Source organism: Zingiber officinale, chromosome 3A (assembly GCF_018446385.1).
Source record: "Zingiber officinale cultivar Zhangliang chromosome 3A, Zo_v1.1, whole genome shotgun sequence".
Taxonomy (NCBI): Eukaryota; Viridiplantae; Streptophyta; class Magnoliopsida; order Zingiberales; family Zingiberaceae; genus Zingiber; species Zingiber officinale.
The window spans coordinates 133,295,061-133,321,081 of record NC_055990.1 but is presented as its reverse complement, the minus strand read 5'-3'; the positions used below and the strand labels follow the sequence as shown (position 1 = coordinate 133,321,081).

Genomic DNA, 26,021 nt, shown 5'->3' with positions numbered 1-26,021 from the left:
CACAATTTGTTAATATTTATCAATGTACTCAATCCAGACAGCTAGAAAGTCTCCAACTCAATCAATACAGCTAAAGATCGCTCCATCCATCAAAAGGATTTTTTCCAGATGTACTTACTAATCAAATCATCTTTTAGTACACTCTGAACCTTTTTCAAAATAACAGGATGGGTTCTTCTTGTGTACTTCATTATGCTACCTGCCAAAGAACCTTTCCACCTTTTCAGATACAGGAACTTCCGTGTCGAACTTGGTTAATCAAGTTTTTCCAACTTTGATCTTGAATTTTCTTGTTGCAGCTTTAATCTTTATCAGATGTCTAACTTCTGCAGCAGCAAAATGACGAGGAAAACATGGCGCCATCTTATCCAACTTACTGTATTTTCCATCTGTTCTTTCTTCTCTGTTTAAATTCTTCTGGACCAGCAAGTTTTGTAGTGCACGAGTTCATTTCTGAAGATAAACGAAGTGCTAGTTCAAATTTTCCCATCTTTTTCAAGTTGCTAATAATTGCACAACAGGCATATATGGAGGGGTTATGAAATTTCTTCATCTCTTCAAATATCCAAAATGCATCTTCCACCTTTCCTGGGCGTCCAAATGCATCAACTAGGGCAGTATAAGTTAGCAAATCTAACTGAATTCCATTCTCGGATATTTCGCTTGCAACTGTCTTGCAGAGATCTAGCCTACCAAATCTACGCAAATTGTTAATGAATGTGTTCTAAGTAATAATATCAGGAACATGTCCAAGATCTTTCATCACCAGAAACTCAGATAGCATCTCGCTTGTCCTACCTCCTTTACCTAATATCTCTAAAACTGTATTAAATGTGATTGTGTCCATTTTCAGATGATGATTCTTCAACACTTCAAATATCATCAAGCTTTTATCAATCATCCCCAATTTAGCAGCCGTGTATATGATTCTGTTTATCACAATACAATCTGTGCAACTTGTAATGTCAGATACATCTTTCACATAGTCACATATCACATTTGAGTCAGATACCTTTTCAAGAGTTTGTGCAACTTTTTTGTAAGATATAATATCAGGAGACAATTTAGACATTAACAAACTCTTGAAGACCTCAGAGAAAAGAGTGAAATTATTCATTTCGACTGCACCTTCCAGAAGAAGGTTATAGGTATTTAGACCCAGCTTGATGTCTCCACCATGTAGATGTCTAAATACATGAGCAGTATCTGCCAAATGGCCTGATCTACAAAGTTTCTCAATATACTCTGTACAAATTTTCTTCACTGAAATTGCTTCAATATCCTTCTTACTCTTTATAAAGAGCTCCAAGTCCTTGATTATATCTTCTTGTCGAGAAGGTTCTTGTGTTGTGATGGAATGCGTGATTGACAACAGTGGTGGATGCTTACCACTGACGGTCATGTTATTCCACAGAACATGATGAACAAATGAGGGTCTGTTGTACCTCTGCCAATATTAAAAATTAAAAACAAAAGTAGTTATGCATTGTTAAACTTAGGATAGAAACTGGAAAGGTGTCTACTGTACTCATCCAGGGAGAAAGAAAAAAGGTTAAGCCAGAAAAAGGTGATCACAAGAACCTATTTACATGTACAAAATAAATAAGTTGCGGAATCAAATAGAATATTTTTTAAGGATTTACACCAATCAAAATATTGACTATCAGGAGTTGGTAAATGAAGACAAATCAACATTAAATTGAACCGAGCATCAAACTTAAACTGAATTAAAGATTCAGCCATAATGGAACTTTAATGCTGAGATAAACAAGTTTATCTTTAATACTTGCAAATTAATGTTTTCTAGGAAAATATAAATTACATATATAATAATATCAGCACTGTTGATGTATATCAATGAATTGAAAGCCAATCTAATCAGTGTTATGATATTTCATTTACTATTTTGATATAAAAATCTATTCCCCAGAATTTTGTCAGTTATGGGATATTTTTCAAAGTGAGTTCAACTGGAGAAGCAAGGACAAGACAACTTCTATGAGAGCCTAGGGGGAAACATCCCTATGGGGGCAATTCTCTAACCCAAAATATTTTTGTTATATGCTTAAAGTTATGTGTGTCTGATATTTTTCAACACCAAATAATTTAATTTGTGTATTCATAGTTTTACAAAAGCTACCTATGTGGTTTCACCAAGACGCTGCTTGGCCTAATAGCTAGCCGCTTCTTTTAAACAGGGGTCAAGCGAGCCATCAAGGTGGTCTAGGTGGTCTAGGTGTCCTAGGTAGGCTGCATAGGTGGTCCAAGTGAGTTTAACAAAAAAAAAACCTAATTTTTTGTAAGCTATTGGTTTATTTGAAAATAGTTATTTTATCAACAATTTGCTATTTTAGTATGACATTAATTATAAGGTAGTCATGCATTGTTTTACAATTTGGAATTATGAATATAACATTTAATTTTATAATTTGTTGTGTTTTTTATTCTTGGTGTGATGTGAAATATAAAAAAAATTATTTTTGTTATGCATTTAGTGCTTCCTATCAAGACTTCTTTATTTGTGATTGTAATTGAAGTTCCAGTTGTCATATGTACACACACATTAAAGTCATTTTTAATTTAATCTATTTCTCTTTGTTATTTAAACACTATTGTAATGTCACCTTGCCTATGCTCCTGCCTAAGTGCTAAGCAATCCATCAATCGCTACCTTCTGTGTTTATCCAATTCTCTTCTTAGGTGAGCCATCTCATGTAGTGGATCGTTTTCACAACCTAAAAAAAACCTATGTCCGCATAGTCATCGACAAAGGCAATCTTTCAAAGCAGCTACATAACTTGTCTATTTTTGATCCTATTTGTTCTCACTTTTCCCTCTTACCCTCTACAAGTTTTCCATGTTTCATAAAGAAAGCGCATAGCACAAAGATTTACTCCAAGCATTGTCCTCCATTGCTCTTGATATATTAAATATATCATTAACTGCTGGTCTCCTTACAAATACATGTAACTCTTTTCCACAACATAGTGTAAGTAAACTCCACATGTATTTGCTGGTAAGTGGTAAGATAATTTGTGTAATTGTATTTGCTAGTAAGTGGTAAGACGATTTCAAAAGATTGCATGTTGTTTCAACACTCAATCAAATGACTTTGCTAAGTAAGAAATTAATCTTTTGCTAACTAGACAAATTGAACACTGATGACCCAAAGCTAAATCTTATCCATAAGTCTTTCAGTCTATCAGTAAGTAGGAATGTTAAAATATGCATAGAGCAGCATGTATGGGTGTTTAAGATCTATGTAACTTACCCCAAATACTAAGGCAAACATAGCTTGTTGATCATATTAAGATATAGATAGTCCTATGGTGCAGAATTCTATAACCATACTGTTATCTGAATGGCTGTCTCGAAAGAAAAAAATTTTAAAAAAAATTAAATCTTTCTCCTACATTTCCGAATGTCTGAAATTTCAATGCCCCAATATTGTGTTAAAATGATCAGGATTCAGAATTCATAAAGAAATCATGGTGCACAACTAATTAATGAGCCCAAATCTCTTCATTCAATTATGGAACCTGATCATATTCAAAGAAGCATATATACTACTGGAAATGACCCAACTGTTCGATTAAAACAAGAACTAATATTCTTCTAGAGGCATAGTTATTGAAGGGAATTAAACAATAAAAACGAAAAAGCAACGTTAATAAAATGTATAATAAGTTGGAGAACCCTAAAACTAAACTTCTGATTAGAAAGAGTTGTCGAGCAATCAATCCACTAAAAATGGAACAAGAAACGGCGCGGAATCAGGAGATTATAAAGGTGAAGACGCGAAGAGATCGTACTGATTGCATCCTTCGAAGAACCTGGAATGACTGTCGCGATAAGGATAAGATCGTCGTCGCCATGGAAGAGGAAGAAGGCGGTGGACGCTGAGACACCCCAGCCAAACCCCCAAAAGAAACGGAAAAGAAGGGAATAAAATAAAATGTTTTCAATTTTTTATTTCTCTTCTAAATTCTAATTTTTTTAAAAAATATATATATTCTAATATTGAATCTAAAATTAATTTAATATAATTTAAATTCATAAAAGATCAGGTTTTGCGGTTTTTGCAATTTCCAACATTTTCTATCACAAGTGTTTCTTTCCTAATTGTTATTGATCCGGTGGTAAGAAGGGGGGCCCGCCCAGGTGATGGTCAACGGCCTCGTGGCGGTCAAGGTCGAGGTCAAGGTCAACGCCATCTGATCTCGCCGAGCGGTTGACCCACCTGGACGATCAGCTCATCCCGAGCTGGCGCTCTGATAGCTTGGCCATAGGTCGAGCTTCCGACGCTCAGAAACCGAGCAGGATCCCTGTTGTTCAGAAGACCGTGCTAGCCACCCTCGTCCGAGCGGATGACACGCTCGGCTCAACTGTGATGTCAGTCGAGCGACCGAGTGATCGACAGGCCGAGCGACCCTTCCGCTCGACCCGAAATGGACAAAAATGGCATCTGGCCATATCTTCCTCGAGACAAGCGCCCTCGAAAAGGCGGCATGGTCGGCGGCCGGACCAGATAGAGAATCGTATAGTGGAAGCTTCCACTGTCATGTCAGGGATATGCTCGGACGGTTAGGGTATGGCGATAGATATACTTTTCTGACATAACCATTCCAGGTATGCTTTGAGGAGTGTGCACGCTTTGGGAAGCGTGCACACGCCTCCTCAGGATCCCTATATAAGGAACCCCAGGCTTTGACGGAGGTATGCATTCTTCATCACTGTAGCTACAATATCGATACTCTGCTTCTTTGAGACCATGATGCAATATTAGAATATACCAAAAGATCAGCGTTAGTCTATTCTCTATGAAGCAAGGGTCCAGAGAGACTCTCCGAGCTTACATCCAACGATTCAACCAAGCCGCTCTGGACATCCCCGTGGTCTCATCCGAGACCATGATGCATGCCTTCACTCAGGGGCTGGCGGATGGAGACTTCTTCCGCTCGCTCATTAGGAAGCCGCCACGCGACTATGACCAAATGCTAAAAAAAGGCGAGTGAATACATTAACGTGGAGGAGGCACAAGCGGCCTGGGAGAAGGAAGCGCCAGCAGAGTTAGCGGCGTCGGCCGAGCGGAGGCCTCTAACCAGTCATCAGCCACCGAGAGGACCCCGGGTCGAGGGGATGAGGCCACATCAAGAGTCAAGGTCGCACGTCGTCCAACACGTAGCGGCCGAACGGCGTAGGCCAAATGGAAAGCGCCAAGAAACTACCGGCGCCGATCGCCTTCACCTGATCGAATGCATCATCACCAAAGCACCGGGCAGCGGGATGCTAGAGAGTCACCCGGGCGGCAACAGCAGCATCAACCAAGGAGGAATGTGTTAGTTAGAGCCCTAGAGCCAATCATATGATGATTGTTGTATGGACTTGTTGTATCATATTCCCTTTTGGTTATTATACTTACTTGTATTGGTGTCAAATAACTAAGTATAATAATGTCCTTGAGTAGAAGGTTCTTATCTATATCAATCGATTGGTTGAATCGATAGTGAGATGATATAGAGAGCACTACTCTTAATCATTCCTAGTCAAGTATTAACATTCAGGGACAATGTTAATGTGATAAGACTAGCATGTAGGTCAACTCGATGACTTGATCTCACAAGTCATGGATATAGAGATATCAAGTTGACACATGGGTATGCATTGGAGAATGTATATTGAATGACCCGCCATGAGAAAGTATCATGGATCGTTATATTAGTGTCATATACTTTCTCATGTGGCTATTAATATGACTATTACTCCTTGGACCTGAAGTCACCATGGTTCCCAACATAAGGAGTTACATACTTTGGCTTCGTCAAACGTCACCCGTAATTGGGTGGACTATAAAGGCGATTACTGGGTATGTAACAAATTATGCGGAGGGATGTGAGTGATGTAGATGGGATCTATCCCTCCTATATGACAGGAGTGGCATTATTATTCTTGATAGAGTGAGACCACAAAGTGCATGGTCATGCCCAAATGAGTCAATATGAGATATTGAGCTCATTTGATTAGAGTGAGTTTACTTGGAGTTCAAGATTTAGATTGATTAGAGGGAATGACACGGTCTATGCCTCACATTGATCAATTTAGATGTTAAAAATAGAAGGACATTGACATATATTGTGAAGAGTCACAATTAGTAGTCACAAGGTGATGTTGGATCTCAACATTCTTGTAACTTAGGTAGTAATGATGTGTTGCTAGATACCACTCATTACTTATGCTTCTAAATGGGTTTAGGAGCATTGCCAACGTTACAAGAACCTATAGGGTCACACACAAAGGGCAATTAGATGGAGATTAGGTTCATATGATGAACCAAGAGGATTAGGTTCATGTGATGAACCAAATTGGATTAAGAGTAATTCAAATTAAACTAATTGAGTTAGACTCAATTTGATTCATGTGTTAAATGAGTCTAATTTAGACTTGGACTCATTAAGTCAATTTAATTCAATGAATAGAGATTCATTAAATTAAAATTGACTTGAACCAAAGGTTAGATTTGATCAACCATGGGAGATAAGAGGTCAAGTTTGACTTGACTTGAGAGGGAAGATGAAAGGTCAAGTTTGGCATAGGGTGGGCCAATGATGATGTTCTACATCATCAAAGTTAGCACATGTGTGTGCCACCTCATGAGGAAAACCAAAAGCCTTGACTCTTGGTATCCCATAGAGGTTTAAAACCCTCTAATTGTGGTCGGCCACTAGTGGGTGATTGAATGAGATTGTGTGCTCATTAAAGACTTCATCTTCTTCCTCTCTTCTTCTCTTCTCTCCCTCCCCTCCTCCTTGGTTGAACATCTTATAGTGCTAGCACACTCTAAGTGTTTTTTCTCCATCTCTATTGTTCGTCTGGATACGTATAGAGGTGTGTCCATTTGAACACACTCGAGATCCGACAATGTTTGGACGAGCGGGATTTTGCAAAGGGCTTCGCTACAAGGGTAATCTCTTATCCATGTAGATCTAGTGTAGATCTAGGAAAGAAAACAAGTACATGTAATTTTTATCTTCGCACGGATCCAGTGGCTAGGAACTTCGGGGTTTCTGCAACGCAAAAAGTGATTTTTGCGGCCCGAAAGTCTCAACAGAATGAGCATCCACGAGACTCACACGAGCGGAGCCGACCGATCGCCCGTGAGGAAGAGAATAGAAGTAACGCTGCTTGAGGAGAGATCAACATCATCGCCGGTGGACCAACTGGTGGTGATTCCAACCGAGCCCAGAAGTCACACGCCCGGCAACTGAGGATCCACGCGGTAGGCTGTAGCCAAGAGCGGGCGCAGGGGCCCGAGATTAGCTTTGGTCGCAGAGACCTCGAGGGAGTCGAAGTGCCGCACGACAACACCCTCATCATCCGAGCGATAATAGCAAATTATACTATTCATCGCATCTTTATTGATACAGGAAGCTCGGTCAATATTATCTTCAAAAAGGCGTTCGACCAGCTTCAAATTGACCAAGCCGAGCTCTTGTCGATGACAACCCCCCTGTATGGGTTCACCGGTAACGAGGTTCTGCCGGTCGGGCAGGCCAGGTTGGCTACCTCGCTAGGAGAAGTGCCGCTTCGGAGGACGCGGACCACAAACTTCATCGTGGTCGATGCCCCCTCCGCCTACAATGTGATCTTGGGGCGATCGGTCTCAACGAATTCAGGGCGGTCGTCTCTACATTATGCCAAAAACTCAATTTCCCCGTGGAAGACCAAGTGGGCGAGGTCAGAGGGGATCAGCTCGTGATGCGGCGTTGCTATGTGGAGATGGTCGGAGCCGAATCAAGGTCTACTCGAAAGACCCCCGGATCGAGGTAAATGCCATAACAGAAAAACCTCCTACTCTAGTTTATGAGGAAAAACAGGAGGTGCAAATCCATCCTGCCCGGCCGGAGGCCACTACTTTCGTAGCGGCCGACCTAGAGATGGAGCAGAAAGAAGAGCTCATCAGATGCCTGCGGCAGAACCATGACATCTTCGCATGGTCGACACACGAGCTACTGGGCATCTCGCCGAGCGTCGCACAACACGAGCTTCACGTTCGACCGGACGCTCGGCCCTTGAAGCAGAAGAAAAGAGTCTTCAGCGCCGAGCAGAACGTAATCATCAGGGCGGAAGTTGAAAAGCTTTTGGAGGCTGGCCATATACGGGAGGTGTTGTTCCCGAGCTGGCTCGCCAATGTAGTGCTAGTCTCCAAACCGAGCAATAAGTGGCTAGTCTACATTGACTTTCGGAATCTGAATAGAGCATGCCCGAAGGATTTTTACCCTTGTTAGAGTGTATACTGAAAGCCTAAGCTTTTGTAAACATTTATTTTGAATAAAGAATCACATTTGGTCAAATTGTCTACATTTAGTTGTAGTTGTTCAATTAATTTATATTGTAGATAACATAGTATGTGGTGTCACATACAGAAGAGGATGTTATCAGTACCTTATAAATTATAAACAATAGCTCACGATCAAAATGGAAAGGAACAAACCATTGGAAGGTCGTAGTGTAATTAGGAATTAGTTTATCTTAACTATATAATTACACTAGTACACTTAGAGTGTATTGAGTAGGATCATTTGAGGTTGTTTCTTTTATACTAACTTTATAAAGGAACAAATATCTCAGTTATTATGGAAGTGTGTGCTCTTAATCCTAATATAATAACAAGCACATATATTTAATATTTATTTCTTTAATTTATCAATGGGTGAGATTTAGTTCGATGAATCAATAAGCCCGATAAGTTGGGAAATGATATCACTTGTAGTGTGTGTTGTTGATTATAAAAGGAAACTGTGTCCTAGTAATCTAGGTTGATAATGTCCCCAAGATGAGCTCATAAAGATTGTCATGTTAAACCCTGCAGGTGGACTTAGTCCGACATGACGATAAGGTTGAGTGGTACTATTCTTGGATTATGATATTAATTAAATGAGTTGTCAGTAACTCATTTAATTAGTGGACATTCGACATCTTAAACACAGGGAGACTAACACACTCATAATAAGAAGGAGTCCAAAAATATAATTTGGGATTGGTGCGGTAGTTTAATAATAGTTTTCTAGTGGAATGAATTATTATTGATAAAATTAAGTTGTGTGTTCGGGGCGAACACGGGATGCTTAATTTTATCGGGAGACCAAAACCAATTCCTCCTCTCGGTCCCTATCGTAGCCGCTTATTTATAGAGTACTATACCCACCTTCATACCCATGATAAGGGGGCCGGCCAAGCTAGCTTATGGTTCAAGCTAGGGTCGGCCAAGCCTTGGTTCATGGGTGGCCGGCCCTAGCTTGAACTCAAGCTTAGGTGGCCGACCCCCATTAAATTTAAAATATTTTTTATTTTAAAATTTTCTTATGCGGAAGATATAATTTATTGAAGAGAATTAAAATTAAAATATCTCTTCTACAAAAGATTAAGAAAAGAGATTAGATCTCTTTCCTTATTTGTAGATAGGAAAGATATTTTATTTTTTCTCTTTGAAAATTATTCACATGTTGAAAAATTAAAATTATAGAAATTTCTTTTTATCAACCATGAAGGGATTTTAAAGGAAAATTTTATTTTTTTAAATTTCCGAAGACAAATAAGGAATTTTTAATTGTTGATTGAAAATTGTCTTGTTTGCTCTCCATGAGGTGGCCGGCCATTACAAGTTTAATTAGGAAATTTTATTTTATTTTCTCAATTAATTCATGTCAAGGAAAGTTAAGGAAATTTTATTATAATTAAATTTCCTTATTTACCAAAGCTTAGGAATATAAAAGAGGGGGTTGGGGTGCTTTCATGAGACACAACCTCTATTATTCTCTCCCTCTTTTCCTTGGTGTTGCGGCCGGCCATCCTCTCTCCATCTCTTCCTCTTTGTGGTGGCCGAAACCCTCTCTTGCTTGGAGCTCTTTGTGGTGGCCGGATACTACTTGGAGAAGAAGAAGAAGGAGGAGAGAAAGCTTTCATCCCTTGGAGTTTGGTTGGTGTTTTTCTTCATCCTTGGTGAAGCTTTTGATTTGGCCGAACCTAGCAAGGAGGAGAAGAAGGTGTTTTGGTGGTCCTCATCTTGGAAGATCGTTGCCCACACAACGTCCGAGGTTAGAAGAGGAATACGGTAGAAGATCAAGAGGTCTTTCTAGAAGGTATAACTAGTATTTTTCCTTTCCGCATCATACTAGTTATTTTTGGAAATAATACCAAATACAAGAGGCTTACGATTTTAGTGTTTCGAATTTGTTTTCGATGTAATGTTCTTTTGTTTTTCTTTTCCTTGTGATTTGATTGTTCTTTTCAGTTGACCTAAAGTTATTTTAGGAAATTAAATATTAGTTTTCCTTAAAAGGTTTTGTCTAGTCGGTGGTGGTTGCTCCCATATCCAAGAAGGTCATGTGCCTCGCCACGTCAGCACTGGAAACTAATTTTGGAAATTAATATTTAATGGAATTAATAACCTAGGTGATTTGGATCGAACGTGTTAAGTTCCGTAGGAGATCCAAGTCAAAACCTAAAAGAACAAATAGATTAAATTTGGATCAAACGTGTTAAGTTCTGCAGGCGATCCAAGTTTAATTTAAAAGAACACATGGTAGCTAGGAAAAAGGTTCAGACCTTTGTACAAAATTTTTGTACAGTGGAACCATTAGGTTTTCCGAGTAGCAACCAACAACCCTCTGCCCAGAATCGACCAGATGGTGGACTCGACCGCTGGATGCAAGCTGATATGCATGCTGGACGCCTATCAGGGGTACCACCAAGTGCCGCTCGACCGGGAGGACCAAGAAAAAGTTAGCTTCATTACAGCGGATGGCACCTACTGCTACAACGTGATGCTGTTCGGATTGAAAAATGTCGGGGCTACATATCAGTGGCTCATGAACAAGGTGTTCCGAAGGCAGATCGGACGGAACCTCGAGGTATATGTTGATGTCATACTTATTAAATCACTTCGAGCGGCAGACCTTTGTGCAAATATAAAGGAGACCTTCCAAACATTGAGGGCGTACGGAGTCAAGTTGAATCCCCAGAAGTGTCTGTTCGGAGCGAAAAGCGGCCAATTCCTGGGCTACATCGTCACAGAGCGGGGAATAGAGGCGAACCCTAGCAAAGTGAAGGCGTTACAGGACATGCCACCTCCCAGAAATCTGAAGGAAGTGCAACGACTCACCGGTCGGATAACAGCTCTATCGCGGTTTATCTCCAAGACGGCCAATCGGAGCCTGCCTTTTCTCAAGATTCTACGCCGAGCTTCCAAGTTCCAGTGGGACAAAGAATGTGACCAGGCGTTCGAAGAGTTGAAATTTACCTAAACTCTTTACCTATAATGGCTAAGCCAACTGCTGGAGAGCCACTCCGTATATACTTATCCTCAACCGAGCATGCTGTCGGCTCGGCACTAGTGCGGCAGGACGGCAAAGAGCAGCCGGTGTATTTTCTAAGTCATGTTTTGAAAGATGCTGAGTACCACTACACCGGCCTCGAGAAGCATGTCTTTGCTTTAATCCTCGCAGCGCGGAGACTCCGGCTTTATTTTCTAGCGCATACAATAATCGTCATGATAATTTTTGTTATATGAGAGCCTAGGGGGAAACATCCCTATGGGGGCAATCCTCTAAACCAAAATATTTTTGTTATATACATAAAGTTATGTGGGTCTGATAATTTTCAACACCAAATAATTTAATTTGTGTATCCATAGTTTTACAAAAGCTACCTATGTGGTTTCACCAAGACGCTGCTTAGCCTAATAGCTAGTTGTTTCTTTTTAAAAGGGGTCCAAGAGAGCCATCTAGGTGGTCTAGATAGGCTGCATAGGTAGTCCAAGTGAGTTTAACAAAAAAGCCTAATTTTTTGTAAGCTATTGATTTATTTGACAGAAGTTATCTACAGTTCGACATTTTAGTATGACATTAATTATAAAGTGGTTATGCATTGTTTTACAATTTGGAATTATGAATATAACATTTAATTTTATAATTTGTTGTGTTTTTTATTTTCTTGGTGTGAAGTGAAATATAAAAAAACAAATTGTTTTTGTTATGCGTCTAGTGCTTCCAATCAATTATGACATCTTTATTTGTGATTGTAATTGAAGTTCCAGTTGTCATATGTACACACATTAAAGTCATTTTTAATTTAATCTACTTCTCTTTGTTATTTAAACACTATTGTAATGTCACCTTGCCTATGCTCCTGCCTAGGTGCTAAGCAATCCATCAACCGCTACCTTCTGTGTTTATCCAATTCTTAGGTGAGCCATCTCATGTAGTGGATCGTTTTCACAACCTAAACAAAACCTATGTCCGCATAGTCATTGACAAAGGCAGCCATTCAGAGCAGCTACATAGCTTGTCTATTTTTGATCTTATTTGTTCTCACTTTTCCCTCTTACCCTCTACAAGTTTTCCATGTTTCATAAAGAAAACGCATAGCACAATGATCTACTCCAAACATTGTCCTCCATTGCTCTTGAGATATTAGATATATCATTAACTGCTGGTCTCCTTACAAATACATGTAACTCGTTTCCACAACAGTGTAAGTAAACTCCACATGTATTTGCTGGTAAGTGGTAAGATAATTTGTGTAATTGTATTTGCTAGTAAGTGGTAAGATGATTTCAAAAGATTGCATGTTGTTTCAACTCTCAATAAAATGGCTTTACTAAGTAAGAAATTAATCTTCTGCTAACTAGACAAATTGAACACTGATGACCCAAAGATAAATCTTATCCATAAGTCTTTCAGTTTATCAATAAGTAGGAATGTTAAAATATGCATAGAGCAGCATGTAAGGGTGCTTAAGATCTATGTAACTTGCCCCAAATACTAAGGCAAATATAGCTTCTTGATCATATTAAGATATAGATAGTCCTATAGTGCAGAATTCTATAACCATACTGTTATCTGAATGGCTGTCTCGAAAGAAAAAAAAATTAAAAAAATAAATCTTTCTCCTACATTTCCGAATGTATGAAATTTCAATGCCCCAATATTGTGCTAAAATGATCAGGATTCAGAATTCAGAAAGAAATCATGGTGCACAACTAATTAATGAGCCCAAATCTCTTCATTCAATTATGGAACCTGATCATATTCAAAGAAGCATATATCTTACTGGAAATGACCCAACTGTTCTATTAGAATAAGAACTAATATTCTTCTAGAGGCATAGTTATTGCAGGGAATTAAACAATAGAAACGAAAAAGAAACGTTAATAAAATGTATAATAAGTTGGAGAACCCTAAAACTAAACTTCTGATTAGAAAGAGTTGTCGAGCAATCAATCCACTAAAAATGGAACAAGAAACGACGCGGAATCAGGAGGCTATAAAGGCGAAGACGCGATGAGATCGTACTGATTGCATCCTCCGAAGAACCTGGAATGACTGTCGCGATAAGGATAAGATTGTCGTCGCCATAGAAGAGGAAGAAGGCGGCGGACGCTGAGACACCCCAGCCAAACCCCCAAAAGAAAGGGAAAAGAAGGGAATAAAATAAAATGTTTTCAATTTTTTATTTCTCTTCTAAATTCTAATTTTTTAAAAAAATATATTCAAATATTGAATCTAAAATTAATTTAATATAATTTAAATTCATAAAAAATTAGGTTTTGCTGATTTTTCACTTTCCAACATTTTCTATCACAAGTGTTTCTTTCCTAATTGTTATTGATCCGGTGGTAAGAAAGGGGGCCCGCCCGGGTGATGGTCAACGGCCTCGTGGCGGTCAAGGTCAAGGTCAAGGTCAACACCATCTAATCTGGTCGAGCGTTCGACTCACCTAGGCGATCATCTCGGCCAGCGCCTGTGACGGCGCTCTGATAGCTCGGCCATAGGTCGAGCTTCCGACGCTCACAAACCGAGCAAGATCCCTGTTGTTCAGAAGACCGTTCTAGCCACCCTCGTCAGAGCGAATGACACGCTCGACCCAGTTGAGATGTCAGACGAGCGACCGGGCGATCGACAGGCGAGCGACTGGGCGACCGACATGCGAGCAGCCCTTCCGCTCGACCCGAAACGGACAAAAATGACATCTGACCATATCTTCCTCGAGACAAGCGCCCCTGACAGGCGACATAGTCGGCGGCCGGACTAGACAGATAATCGTACGGTGGAAGCTTCCACTGTCATGTCAGGGATATGCTCGGATGGTTAGGGTATGGCAGCAGGTATACTTTTCTGACATAACCATTCTAGGCATGCTTTGAGGAGCGTGCATGCTTTGGGAAGTGTGCACGCACCTCCTCGGGAGCCCTATATAAGGACCCCCAGGCTTTGACAGAGGTATGCATTCTTCATCATTGTAGCTACAGTATCGTTACTCTACTTCTTCTTGCCAGAGAGCTGACTTGATCGTCGGAGGGTCGTCGTCGGGAAGCCCTTCCCGGCTCGGTTTTGTCTGCAGGTCATCGTCGGTGGTCCACATCATCCAGAGGTCTTCTCAGAGTCAACGGGAGCGCCACATCCTCAGCGTCCGTCGACTCAGCACTCGGACAAGATCAAATTGGGACCGTCTGTGGGAACACACCTGAATCCGAAGCTGAGATGATGGAGGAAGCTGGACGTCAACACACCGTTATGCTCTCCTAAGAAGAGCTCGACCCGCTCATCCATGCGCGAGCGACGAAGATAGTGGAGCAGCAGCAAAGGACTCATACCGAGCGGTTGGCACAGCAGGCCACCTCAGCATCAGGCGGCCGAACGGCACCAGAGGATCGACCGGAGCAGTTTTCTACATGGGCGCAGAATAAAGGGGATACCGGCACACCAGGAGAGGCACCTGCTGCCCCTATTCCATTTCATTGAGCCCTATTCCAGACACCCTCTGATCTCGCTCAGGCCAACCAAGGATCATCCGATGAGGCCCTCGTGCGGGATGCAAAGAGGGGCAAAGTACCTCGGACTGAGTCATCCCCCGAGCGGATCAATCGTCAGTTTTCCAAGGCTATTCTTCAGGATCCGCTCCCAAAGCATTACGCCCACTGGCGATCAATGAATATAACAGCACAACAGACCCGGACGACCACTTAGGTAAATTCGATAACGCCGCTACTCTCCATCAATATACTGACGGAGCTAAATGCCGAGTATTCCTTACCACCCTGTCCGGCTCTGCACAACGGTGGTTTCGAAGATTGACGGACGGATCAATTCGGAGCTTCAAAGATTTTCGAACAGCTTTCCTCCACCACTTTTCAAGCAATAGGCGCAACCAAAAGACTAGCGTCAGTCTGTTCTCTATGAAGCAAGGGTCCAGAGAGACTCTCCGAGCTTACATCCAATGATTCAACTAGGCCACTCTGGACATCCCCGCGATCTCATCCGTGACCATGATGCATGCCTTCACTCAGGGGTTGGCGGATGGAGACTTCTTCCGCATGCTCATTAGGAAGTCGTCACGCGACTATGACCATATGCTAAAAAAGGCGAGCGAATACATCAACATGGAGAAGGCACAAGCGGCCCGGGAGAAGGAAGCGCCAGCAAAGTTAGCGACGCCAGCCGAGCGGAGGCCTCCAACCAGTCATCAGCCACCGAGAGGACCCTGCGTCAAAAGGATAAGGCCGCATCAAGAGTCAAGGCCTTACGCCATCCAACAGGTAGCGGCCGAATGGCCTAGGCCAAAAGGAAAGCGCCAAGAAACTACCGGCGTCGATCGCCTTCGCCTAATCGAATGCATCATCACCAAAGCACCGGGCGGCGTGATGCTAGAGAGTCACCCGGGCGGCAACAACAGCATCAACCAAGGAGGAATGAGCATCCACGAGCGGAGCCGACCGACCTCCCAAGAGGAAGAGAATAGAAGTAACGCTGCTCAGGGAGAGATCAACATCATCGTCGGTGGACCAACTAGCGGTGATTCCAACCGAGCCCGGAAGTCACACGCCCGGTAACTGAGGATCCACGCGGTAGGCTGTAGCCAAGAGCGGGTGCAGGGGTTCGAGATTAGCTTTGGTCCCAGAGACCTCGAGGGAGTCGAAGTGTCGCACGACGATGTCCTCATCATCCGAGCGGTAATATCAAATTATACTATTCATCACATCTTTATTGATACAGGAAGCTCGGTCAACATTATCTTCAAAAAGGCGTCCGACCATCTTCAAATTGACCGAGCCAAGCTCTTGACGATGACAACCCCCCCTGTATGGGTTCATCGGTAACGAGGTTCTGCCGGTCGGGCAGACCAGGTTGGCTATCTCGCTAGGAGAAGAGCCGCTTCGGAGGACGCGGACCACAAACTTCATCGTGGTCGATGCCCCCTCCGCCTACAATGTGATCCTGGAGAGACCGGTGCTCAACGAATTCAAGGTGATCGTCTCTACATTCTGCCAAAAACTCAAATTCCCCGTGGAAGACCAAGCGGGCGAGGTCAGAGGGGATCAGCTCGCGGCGCGGCGTTGCTATGTTGAGATGGTCCGAGCCGAATCAAGGTCTGCTCGGAAGACCCTCGGATCGAAGTAAACGTCATAACAGAAAAACCACCTACTTTAGTTTATGAGGAAAAGCAGGAGGGGCAAATCCATCCTGCTCGGCCGGAGGCCACTACTTTTGTAGAGGTCGACCTAGAGACGGAGCAGAAAGAAGATCTCATCAGATGCCTGCGGCAGAACCATGACGTCTTCGCATGGTCGACACACAAGCTACTGGGCATCTCGCCGAGCGTCGCACAACACGAGCTTCACGTTCGACCGGACATTCGGCCCATGAAGCAGAAGAAAAGACACTTCAGCGCCGAGCAGAACGTAATCATCAGGGCGGAAGTCGAAAAGCCTTTAGAGGCTGGCCATATACGGGAGGTGCAGCTCCCAAGATGGCTCGCCGATGTAGTGCTAGTCTCCAAACCAAGCAATAAGTGGAGAGTCTGCATCGACTTCCGGGATCTGAATAGAGCATGCCCGAAGGATTTTTACCCTCTGCCCAGAATCGACCAGATGGTGGACTCGACCGTCGGATGCGAGCTGAAATGCATGCTGGACGCCTATCAAGGATACCACCAAGTGTCGCTCGCCCGAGAGGACCAAGAAAAAGTTAGCTTCATTACAGCGGATGGCACCTACTGCTACAACGTGATGCCATTCGGATTGAAAAATATCGGGGCTACATATCAGCGGCACATGAACAAGGTGTTCCCAAGGCAGATCGGATGGAACCTCGATGTATATGTTGATGACATACTTATTAAATCACTCCGAGCGGCAGACCTTTGTGCAGATATAAAGGAGACCTTCCAGACACTAAGGACGTACAGAGTCAAGTTATATCCCCAGAAGTGTCTGTTCAGAGTGAAAAGCGGTCGATTCCTGGGCTACATCGTCACAGAACGGGGAATAGAGGCGAACCCTAGAAAAGTGAAGGTGTTACAGAACATGCCACCTCCCAGAAATCTGAAGGAAGTGCAATGACTCACTGGTCGGATAACAGCTCTGTCGCGGTTTATCTCCTAGATGGTCGATCGGAGCCAGCATTTTTTCAATATTCGGCGCCGAGCTTCCAAGTTCCAGTGGGACAGAGAATGTGACTGGGCGTTCGAAGAGTTAAAGGTTTACCTAAACTCTTTACCTGTATTGGCTAAGCCAACTGCCGGCGAGCCACTCCGCATATACTTATCCTCAACCCAGCATGCTGTCGGCTCGACACTAGTGCGGTAGGACGACGAAGAACAGCCGGAGTATTTTCTGAGTCATGTTCTGAAAGATGCTAAGTTCCGCTACACGGGCCTCGAGAAGCTTGTCTTTGCTTTAATCCTCGCAGCGCGGAGACTCCGGCCTTATTTTCTAGTGCATACAATAATCGTCATGATAATTTTTGTTATATGAGAGCTAAGGGGGAAACATCCCTATGGGGGCAATCCTCTAAACAAAAATATTTTTGTTATATACTTAAAGTTATGTGGGTCTGATAATTTTCAACACCAAATAATTTAATTTGTGTATCCATAGTTTTACAAAAGCTACCTATGTGGTTTCACCAAGACGCTGCTTGGCCTAATAGCTAGCCGTTTCTTTAACAATGGGGTCCAAGAGAGCCATCAAGGTAGTGTAGGTAGGCTGCATAGGTAGTCCAAGTGAGTTTAACAAAAAAGCCTAATTTTTTTGTAAACTATTGGTTTATTTGACAGTAGTTATCTTATCTACAGTTTGACATTTTAGTACGACATTAATTATAAAGTTGTTATGCATTGTTTTACAATTTGGAATTATGAATATAACATTTAATTTTATAGTTTGTTGTGTTTTTTATTTCCTTGGTGTGATGTGAAATATAAAAAAATAAATTATTTTTGTTATGTGTTTAGTGCTTCCTATCAATTATGACTTCTTTATTTGTGATTGTAATTGAAATTCCAATTGTCATATGTACACACACATTAAAGTCATTTTTAATTAATCTACTTCTCTTTGTTATTTAAACACTATTGTAATGTCACCTTGCCTATGCTCCTGCCTAGGTGCTAAGCAATCCATCAACCGCTACCTTCTGTGTTTATCCAATTCTCTTCTTAGGTGAGCCATCTCATGTAGTGGATCATTTTCACAACCTAAACAAAACCTATGTCCGCATAGTCATTGACAAAGGCAGTCATTCAGAGCAACTACATAGCTTGTCTATTTTTGATCTTATTTGTTCTCACTTTTCCCTCTTACCCTCTACAAGTTTTCCATGTTTCATAAAGAAAGCGCATAGCACAATCATCTACTCTAAACATTGTCCTCCATTGCTCTTGATATATTAAATATATCATTAACTGCTGGTCTCCTTACAAATACATGTAACTCATTTCCACAAAAATGTAAGTAAACTCCACATATATTTGCTAGTAAGTGATAAGATAATTTGTGTAATTGTATTTGCTAGTAAGTGGTAAGACGATTTCAAAAGATTGCATGTTGTTTCAACTCTCAATCAAATGGCTTTGCTAAGTAAGAAATTAATCTTCTGCTAACTAGACAAATTGAACACTGATGACCCAAAGCTAAATCATATCCATAAGTCTTTCAGTCTATCAGTAAGTAGGAATGTTAAAATATGCATAGAGCAACATGTATGGGTGTTTAAGATCTATGTAACTTACCCGAAATACTAAGGCAAACATAGCTTGTTGATCATATTAAGATATAGATAGTCCTATAGTGCAGAATTCTATAACCATACTGTTATCTGAATGGCTGTCTCGAAAGAAAAAAAATTAAAAAAATAAATCTTTCTCCTACATTTCCGAATGTATGAAATTTCAATGCCCCAATATTGTGCTAAAATGATCAGGATTCAGAATTCAGAAAGAAATCATGGTGCACAACTAATTAATGAGACCAAATCTCTTCATTCAATTATGGAACCTGATCATATTCAAAGAAGCATTTATACTACTGAAATGACCCAACTATTCGATTAGAATAAGAACTAATATTCTTCTAGAGGCATAGTTATTGCAGGGAATTAAACAATAGAAATGAAAAAGAAACGTTAATAAAATGTATAATATGTTGGAGAACCCTAAAACTAAACTTCTGATTAGAAAGAGTTGTCGAGCAATCAATCCACTAAAAATGGATCAAGAAACGGCATGAAATCAGAAGGCTATAAAGGCGAAGACGCGATGAGATCATACTGATTGCATCCTCCGAAGAACTTGGAATGACGTTCGCGATAAGGATAAGTTCGTCATCGCCATGGAAGAGGAAGAAGGCGGTGGACGCCGAGACACCCCAGCCAAACCCCCAAAAGAAACGGAAAAGAAGGGAATAAAATAAAATGTTTTCAATTTTTCTTTCTCTTCTAAATTTTAATTTTTTAAAAAAAAATATTCTAATATTGAATCTTAAATTAATTTTATATAATTTAAATTAATAAAAAATCAGGTTTTGCGGATTTTTCATTTTCCAACATTTTCTATCACAAGTGTTTCTTTCCTAATTGTTATTGATCCGGTGGTAAGAAGGGGGGCCTGCCCGGGTGATTGTCAACGGCCTCGTGGCGGTCAAGGTCGATGTCAAGGTCAACGCCATCTGATCACGCCGAGCGGTCGACCCACCTGGACGATCAGCTCTGCCAGCGCCCGAGCCGGCGCTCTGACAGCTCGGCCATAGGTCGAGCTTCCGACGCTCACAAACCGAGCAGGATCCCTGTTGTTCAGAAGACCATGGCAGCCACCCTCGTCCAAGCGAATGACACGATCGGTCCAACTGTAATGTCAGTCGTGCGACCAGGCGACCGACAGGCTGAGCGGCCCTTCCGCTCGACCCCAAACGGACAAAAATGACATCTGGCCATATCTTCCTCGAGACAAGCGCCCCCGACAGGCGGCATGGTCAACGGCTGGACCAGACAGAGAATCGTACAGTGGAAGCTTCTACTGTCATGTCAGAGATATACTCGGACGATTAGGGTATGACGACAGGTATACTTTTCTGACATAACCATTCCATGTATGCTTTGAGGAGTGTGCATGCTTTGGGAAGCGTGCACGCGCCTCCTTAGGAGCCCTATATAAGGACCCCCAGGCTTTGACGGAGGTTTGCATTCTTTATCACTGTAGCTACAGTATCGTTACTCTGCTTCTTCTTGCCGGAGAGCTGACTTGAGCGTTGGAGGGCTGTCGCCGGGAACCCCTTCCCGACTCGATTTTGTTTGCAGGTCATCGTCGGCGGTCCACATCATCCAGAGGTCTTCTCAGAGTCAACGGGAGCGCCACATTACCAGCGTCCGTCGACTCAGTACTCGGACAGGATCAAATTGACGTCGTCTGTGGGAACGCACCAGAATCCGAAGCCGAGACGATGGAGGAAGCTGGACGTCAACACACCGTGATGCTCTCCCAAGAAGAGCTCGACGCGCTCATCCAGGCGCGAGCGGAGAAGATAGTGGAGCAACAGCAAAGGTCTCATACCGAGCGATTGGCATAGCAGGCCACCTCAGCATCAGGCAGCCGAGCGGCACCAGAGGATCTACCGGAGCAGTTTTCTACAAGGGCGCAGAATAAAGGGCATACCGGCACACCAGGAGAGGCACTTGCTACCCCTATTCCATTTCATCGGGCCCTATTCCAGAAACCCTCTGATCTTGCTCAGGCCAACCAATGATCATCCGATAAGTCCCCCGTGCGGCATGTAAAGAGAGGCAAAGCGCCTCGGACTGAGTCATCCCCCGAGTGGATCAATCGCCAGTTTTCTGAGGCTATTCTTTAGGATCCGCTCCCAAAGCATTACGACCCCCTGGCGATCGGAGAATATAATAGCACAATCGACCCCAACGACCACTTTGGTAAATTCGATAATGCCGCTACTCTCCATCAACATACTGACGGAGTTAAATGCCGAGTATTCCTTACCACCCTGTCCGGCTCGGCACAAAAGTGGTTTCGGAGATTGCCGGACGGATCAATTCGGAGCTTCAAAGATTTCCGAATAGCTTTCCTCCACCACTTTGCGAGCAGCAGGCGCTACCAAAAAACCAGCGTTAGTCTGTTCTCTATGAAGCAAGGATCCAGAGAGACTCTCCGAGCTTACATCCAACGGTTCAACCAGGCCACTCTGGACATTCCTGCGGTCTCATCCGAGACCATGATGCATGCCTTCACTCAAGGGCTAGCGAATGGAGATTTCTACCGCTTGCTCATTAGGAAGCCGCCACGCGACTATGACCATATGCTAAAAAAGGCGAGCAAATACATCAACGTGGAAGAGGCACAAGCGGCCCGGGAGTAGGAAGCGCCAGCAGAGTTAGCAGCGCCGGCCGAGCGAAGGCCTCCAACTAGTCATCAGCCACCGAGAGGACCCCGGGTCGAGGGGATGAGGCCGCATCAAGAGTGAAGGTCGCATGCTGTCCAATACGTAGTGGCCGAACGACCTAGGCCAAAAGGAAAGCGCCAAGAAACTACCGGCGTCGATTGCCTTCGCCTGATTGAAGGCATCATCACCAAAGCACCGGGCGACGGGATGCTAGAGAGTCACCCGGGCGGCAACAGCAGCCTCAACCAAGGAGGAATGAGCATCCACGAGGCTCACACGAGCAGAGCCGACCGCCCACCCGTGAGGAAGAGAATAGAAGTAACGCTGCTCGGGGAGAGATCAACATCATCGCCGGTGGACCAACTGGCGGTGATTCCAACCAAGCCCAGAAGTCACACTCCCGGCAACTGAGGATCCACGCGGGAGTCGAAGTGCCGCACGACGACGCCCTCATCATCCGAGCAGTAATAGCAAATTATACTATTCATCGTATCTTTATTAATACAGGTAGCTCGGTCACATTATCTTAAAAAAGGTGTTCGACCAGTTTCAAAATGACCGAGCCGAGCTCTTACCGATGACAACCCCTGTATGGGTTCACCAGCAACGAGGTTTTGTCGTTCGGGCAGACCAGGTTGGCTATATCGCTAGGAGAAGAACTGCTTCGGAGGACGCGGACCACTAACTTCATCGTGGTCGATGCCCCCTCCACCTACAATGTGATCCTGGGGTGACCGGCGCTCAACGAATTCAGGGCGGTCATCTCTACATTCTGCCAAAAACTCAAATTCCCCGTGGAAGACCAAGTGGGTGAGGTCAGAGGGGATCAGCTCGCGGTGCGGCATTGCTATGTGGAGATGGTCCGAGCCGAATCAAGGTCTGCTCGGAAGACCCTGGGATTGAAGTAAACGTCATAACAGAAAAACCACCTACTTTAGTTTATGAGGAAAAGCAGGAGGGGCAAATCCATCCTGCTCGGCCGGAGGCCACTACTTTTGTAGAGGTCGACCTAGAGACGGAGCAGAAAGAAGATCACATCAGATGCCTGCGGCAGAACCATGACGTCTTCGCATGGTTGACACACGAGCTACTGGGTATCTCGCTGAGCGTCGCACAACACAAGCTTCATGTCCGACCGGACACTCGGCCCGTGAAGCAGAAGAAAAGAGACTTCAGCGCCGAGCAGAATGTAATCATCAGGGTGGAAGTCGAAAAGCTTTTGGAGGCTGGTCATATACGGGAGGTGCAGTTCCCAAGCTGGCTCGCCAATATAGTGCTAGTCTCCAAACCGGGCAATAAGTGGCGAGTCTGCATCGACTTCCAGGATCTGAATAGAGCATGCCCGAAGGATTTTTACCCTCTGCCCAAAATCGACCAGATAGTGGACTCGACCGTCGAATGTGAGCTGATATGCATGCTGGACGCCTATCAGGAATACCACCAAGTGTCGCTCATCCGGGAGGACCAAGAAAAAGTTAACTTCATTACAGCGGATGACACCTATTGCTACAACGTGATGCCGTTCGGATTGAAAAATGTTGGGGCTACATATCAGCGGCTTATGAACAAGGTGTTCCGAAGGCAGATCGGACGGAACCTCGAGGTATATGTTGATGACATACTTATTAAATCACTCCGAGCGACAGACCTTTGTGCAGATATAAAGGCGACCTTCCAAACATTGAGGACGTACGGAGTCAAGTTGAATCCCCAGAAGTGTCTGTTCGGAGCGAAAAGCGGTCGATTCTTGGGCTACATCGTCACAGAGCGGGGAATAGAGGCGAACCCTAGCAAAGTGAAGGCGTTACAGGACATGCGACCTCCTAGAAATTTGAAGGAAGTGCAACGACTCACCGGTCGGATAACAGCTCTGTCGCGGTTTATCTCCAAGACGACCGATCGGAGCCTGCCTTTTTTCAAGATTCTACGATGAGTTTCCATGTTCCAGTGGGACAAAGAATGTGACCGGGCGTTCGAAGAGTTGAAGGTTTACCTAAACTCTTTACTTGTACTGGCTAAGCCAACTGCCGGCGAGCCGCTCCGCATATACTTATCCTCAACCGAGTATGCTGTCGGCTCGGCACTAGTGCAGCAGGACGACGAAGAGTAGCCGGTGTATTTTCTAAGTCATGTTCAGAAAGATGCTGAGTTCCGCTACACCGGCCTCAAGAAGCTTGCCTTTTCTTTAATCCTCACAGCGCGGAGACTCCGGCCTTATTTTCTGGCGCATACAATAATCGTCATGATAATTTTTGTTATATGAGAGCCTAGGGGGAAACATCCCTATGGGGCAAATCCTCTAAACCAAAATATTTTTGTTATATACTTAAAGTTATGTGGGTCTGATAATTTTCAACACCAAATAATTTAATTTGTGTATCCATAGTTTAACAAAAGCTACCTATGTGGTTTCACCAAGACGCTGCTTGGCCTAATAGCTAGTTGTTTCTTTTAAAAAGGGGTCCAAGAGAGCCATCAAGGTGGTCTAGGTAGGCTGCATAGGTAGTCCAAGTGAGTTTAACAAAAAAGCCTAATTTTTTGTAAGCTATTGGTTTATTTGACAGTAGTTATCTTATCTACAGTTTGACATTTTAGTATAACATTAATTATAAAGTAGTTATGCATTGTTTTACAATTTGGAATTATGAATATAACATATAATTTTATAATTTGTTGTGTTTTTATTTTCTTGGTGTGATGTGAAATATAAAAAAACAAATTGTTTTTGTTATGCGTTTAGTGCTTCCTATCAATTATGACTTCTTTATTTGTGATTGTAATTGAAGTTCCAGTTGTCATATGTACACACACATTAAAGTCATTTTTAATTTAATCTACTTCTCTTTTTTATTTAACCACTATTGTAATGTCACTTTGCCTATGCTCCTGCCTAGGTGCTAAGCAATCCATCAACCGCTACCTTCTGTGTTTATCCAATTCTCTTCTTAGGTGAGGCATCTCATGTAGTGGATTGTTTTCATAACCTAAACAAAACCTATGCCCATATAGTCATTGACAAAGACAGTCTTTCAGAGTAGCTACATAGCTTATCTATTTTTGATCTTATTTGTTCTCACTTTTCCCTCTTACCCTCTACAAGTTTTCCATGTTTCATAAAGAAAGCACATAGCACAATGATCTACTCCAAACATTGTCCTCCATTCCTCTTGATATATTAAATATATCATTAACTGCTGGTCTCCTTACAAATACATGTAACTCGTTTCCACAACAATGTAAGTAAACTCCACATGTATTTGCTAGTAAGTGGTAAGATAATTTGTGTAATTGTATTTGCTAGTAAGTGGTAAGACTATTTCAAAAGATTGCATGTTGTTTCAACTCTCAATCAAATGACTTTGCTAAGTAAGAAATTAATCTTCTGCTAACTAGACAAATTGAATACTGATGACCCAAAGCTAAATCTTATCTATAAGTCTTTCAGTCTATCAGTAAGTAGGAATGTTAAAATATGCATAGAGCAGCATGTATGGGTGTTTAAGATCTATGTAACTTACCCCAAATACTAAGGCAAACATAGCTTGTTGATCATATTAAGATATAGATAGTCCTATGGTACAGAATTCTATAACCATACTGTTATCTGAATGGTTGTCTCGAAAGAAAAAAAAATTTAAAAAAAAATAAATATTTCTCCTACATTTCCGTATGTCTGAAATTTCAATGTCCCAATATTATGCTAAAATGATCAGGATTCAGAATTCAGAAAGAAATCATGGTGCACAACTAATTAATGAGCCCAAATCTCTTAATTCAATTATGGAACCTGATCATATTCAAAGAAGTATACATACTACTGGAAATGACTCAACTGTTCGATTAGAATAAGAACTAATATTCTTCTAGAGGCATAGTTATTGCAGGGAATTAAACAATAGAAACGAAAAAGAAACATTAATATAATGTATAATAAGTTGGAGAACCCTAAAACTAAACTTCTGATTAGAAAGAGTTGTCGAGCAATCAATCCATTAAAAATGGAACAAGAAACGGTGCGGAATCAGGATGCTAAAAAGGAGAAGACGCGATGAGATCGTACTGATTGCATCCTCCGTAGAACCTGGAATGACTATCACGATAAGGATAAGATCGCCGTCGCCATGGAAGAGGAAGAAGGCGACGGACGCCGAGACACCCCAGCCAAACCCCCAAAAGAAACGGAAAAGAATGGAATAAAATAAAATGTTTTCAATTTTTTATTTCTCTTCTAAATTCTAATTTTTTTTAACAAAAATATTTTAATATTGAATCTAAAATTAATTTAATATAATTTAAA

The 26,021-nt window shown here is 42.5% G+C and overlaps 1 protein-coding gene across 1 annotated transcript; it reads right to left on the bottom strand.

Moving 5' to 3' along the window:
* Nucleotides 1-724: 724 nt before the first annotated feature.
* LOC122050676 (pentatricopeptide repeat-containing protein At1g11900-like) lies at nucleotides 725-7,611 on the bottom strand. Its single transcript, XM_042611564.1, has 2 exons — nucleotides 7,522-7,611; nucleotides 725-1,447 (listed from the first exon to the last, which is right to left on the bottom strand). Exons 1-2 carry the CDS (start codon nucleotides 7,609-7,611, stop codon nucleotides 725-727), a joined length of 813 nt encoding a protein of 270 aa, XP_042467498.1.
* Between the last annotated feature and the right edge of the window lie 18,410 nt (nucleotides 7,612-26,021).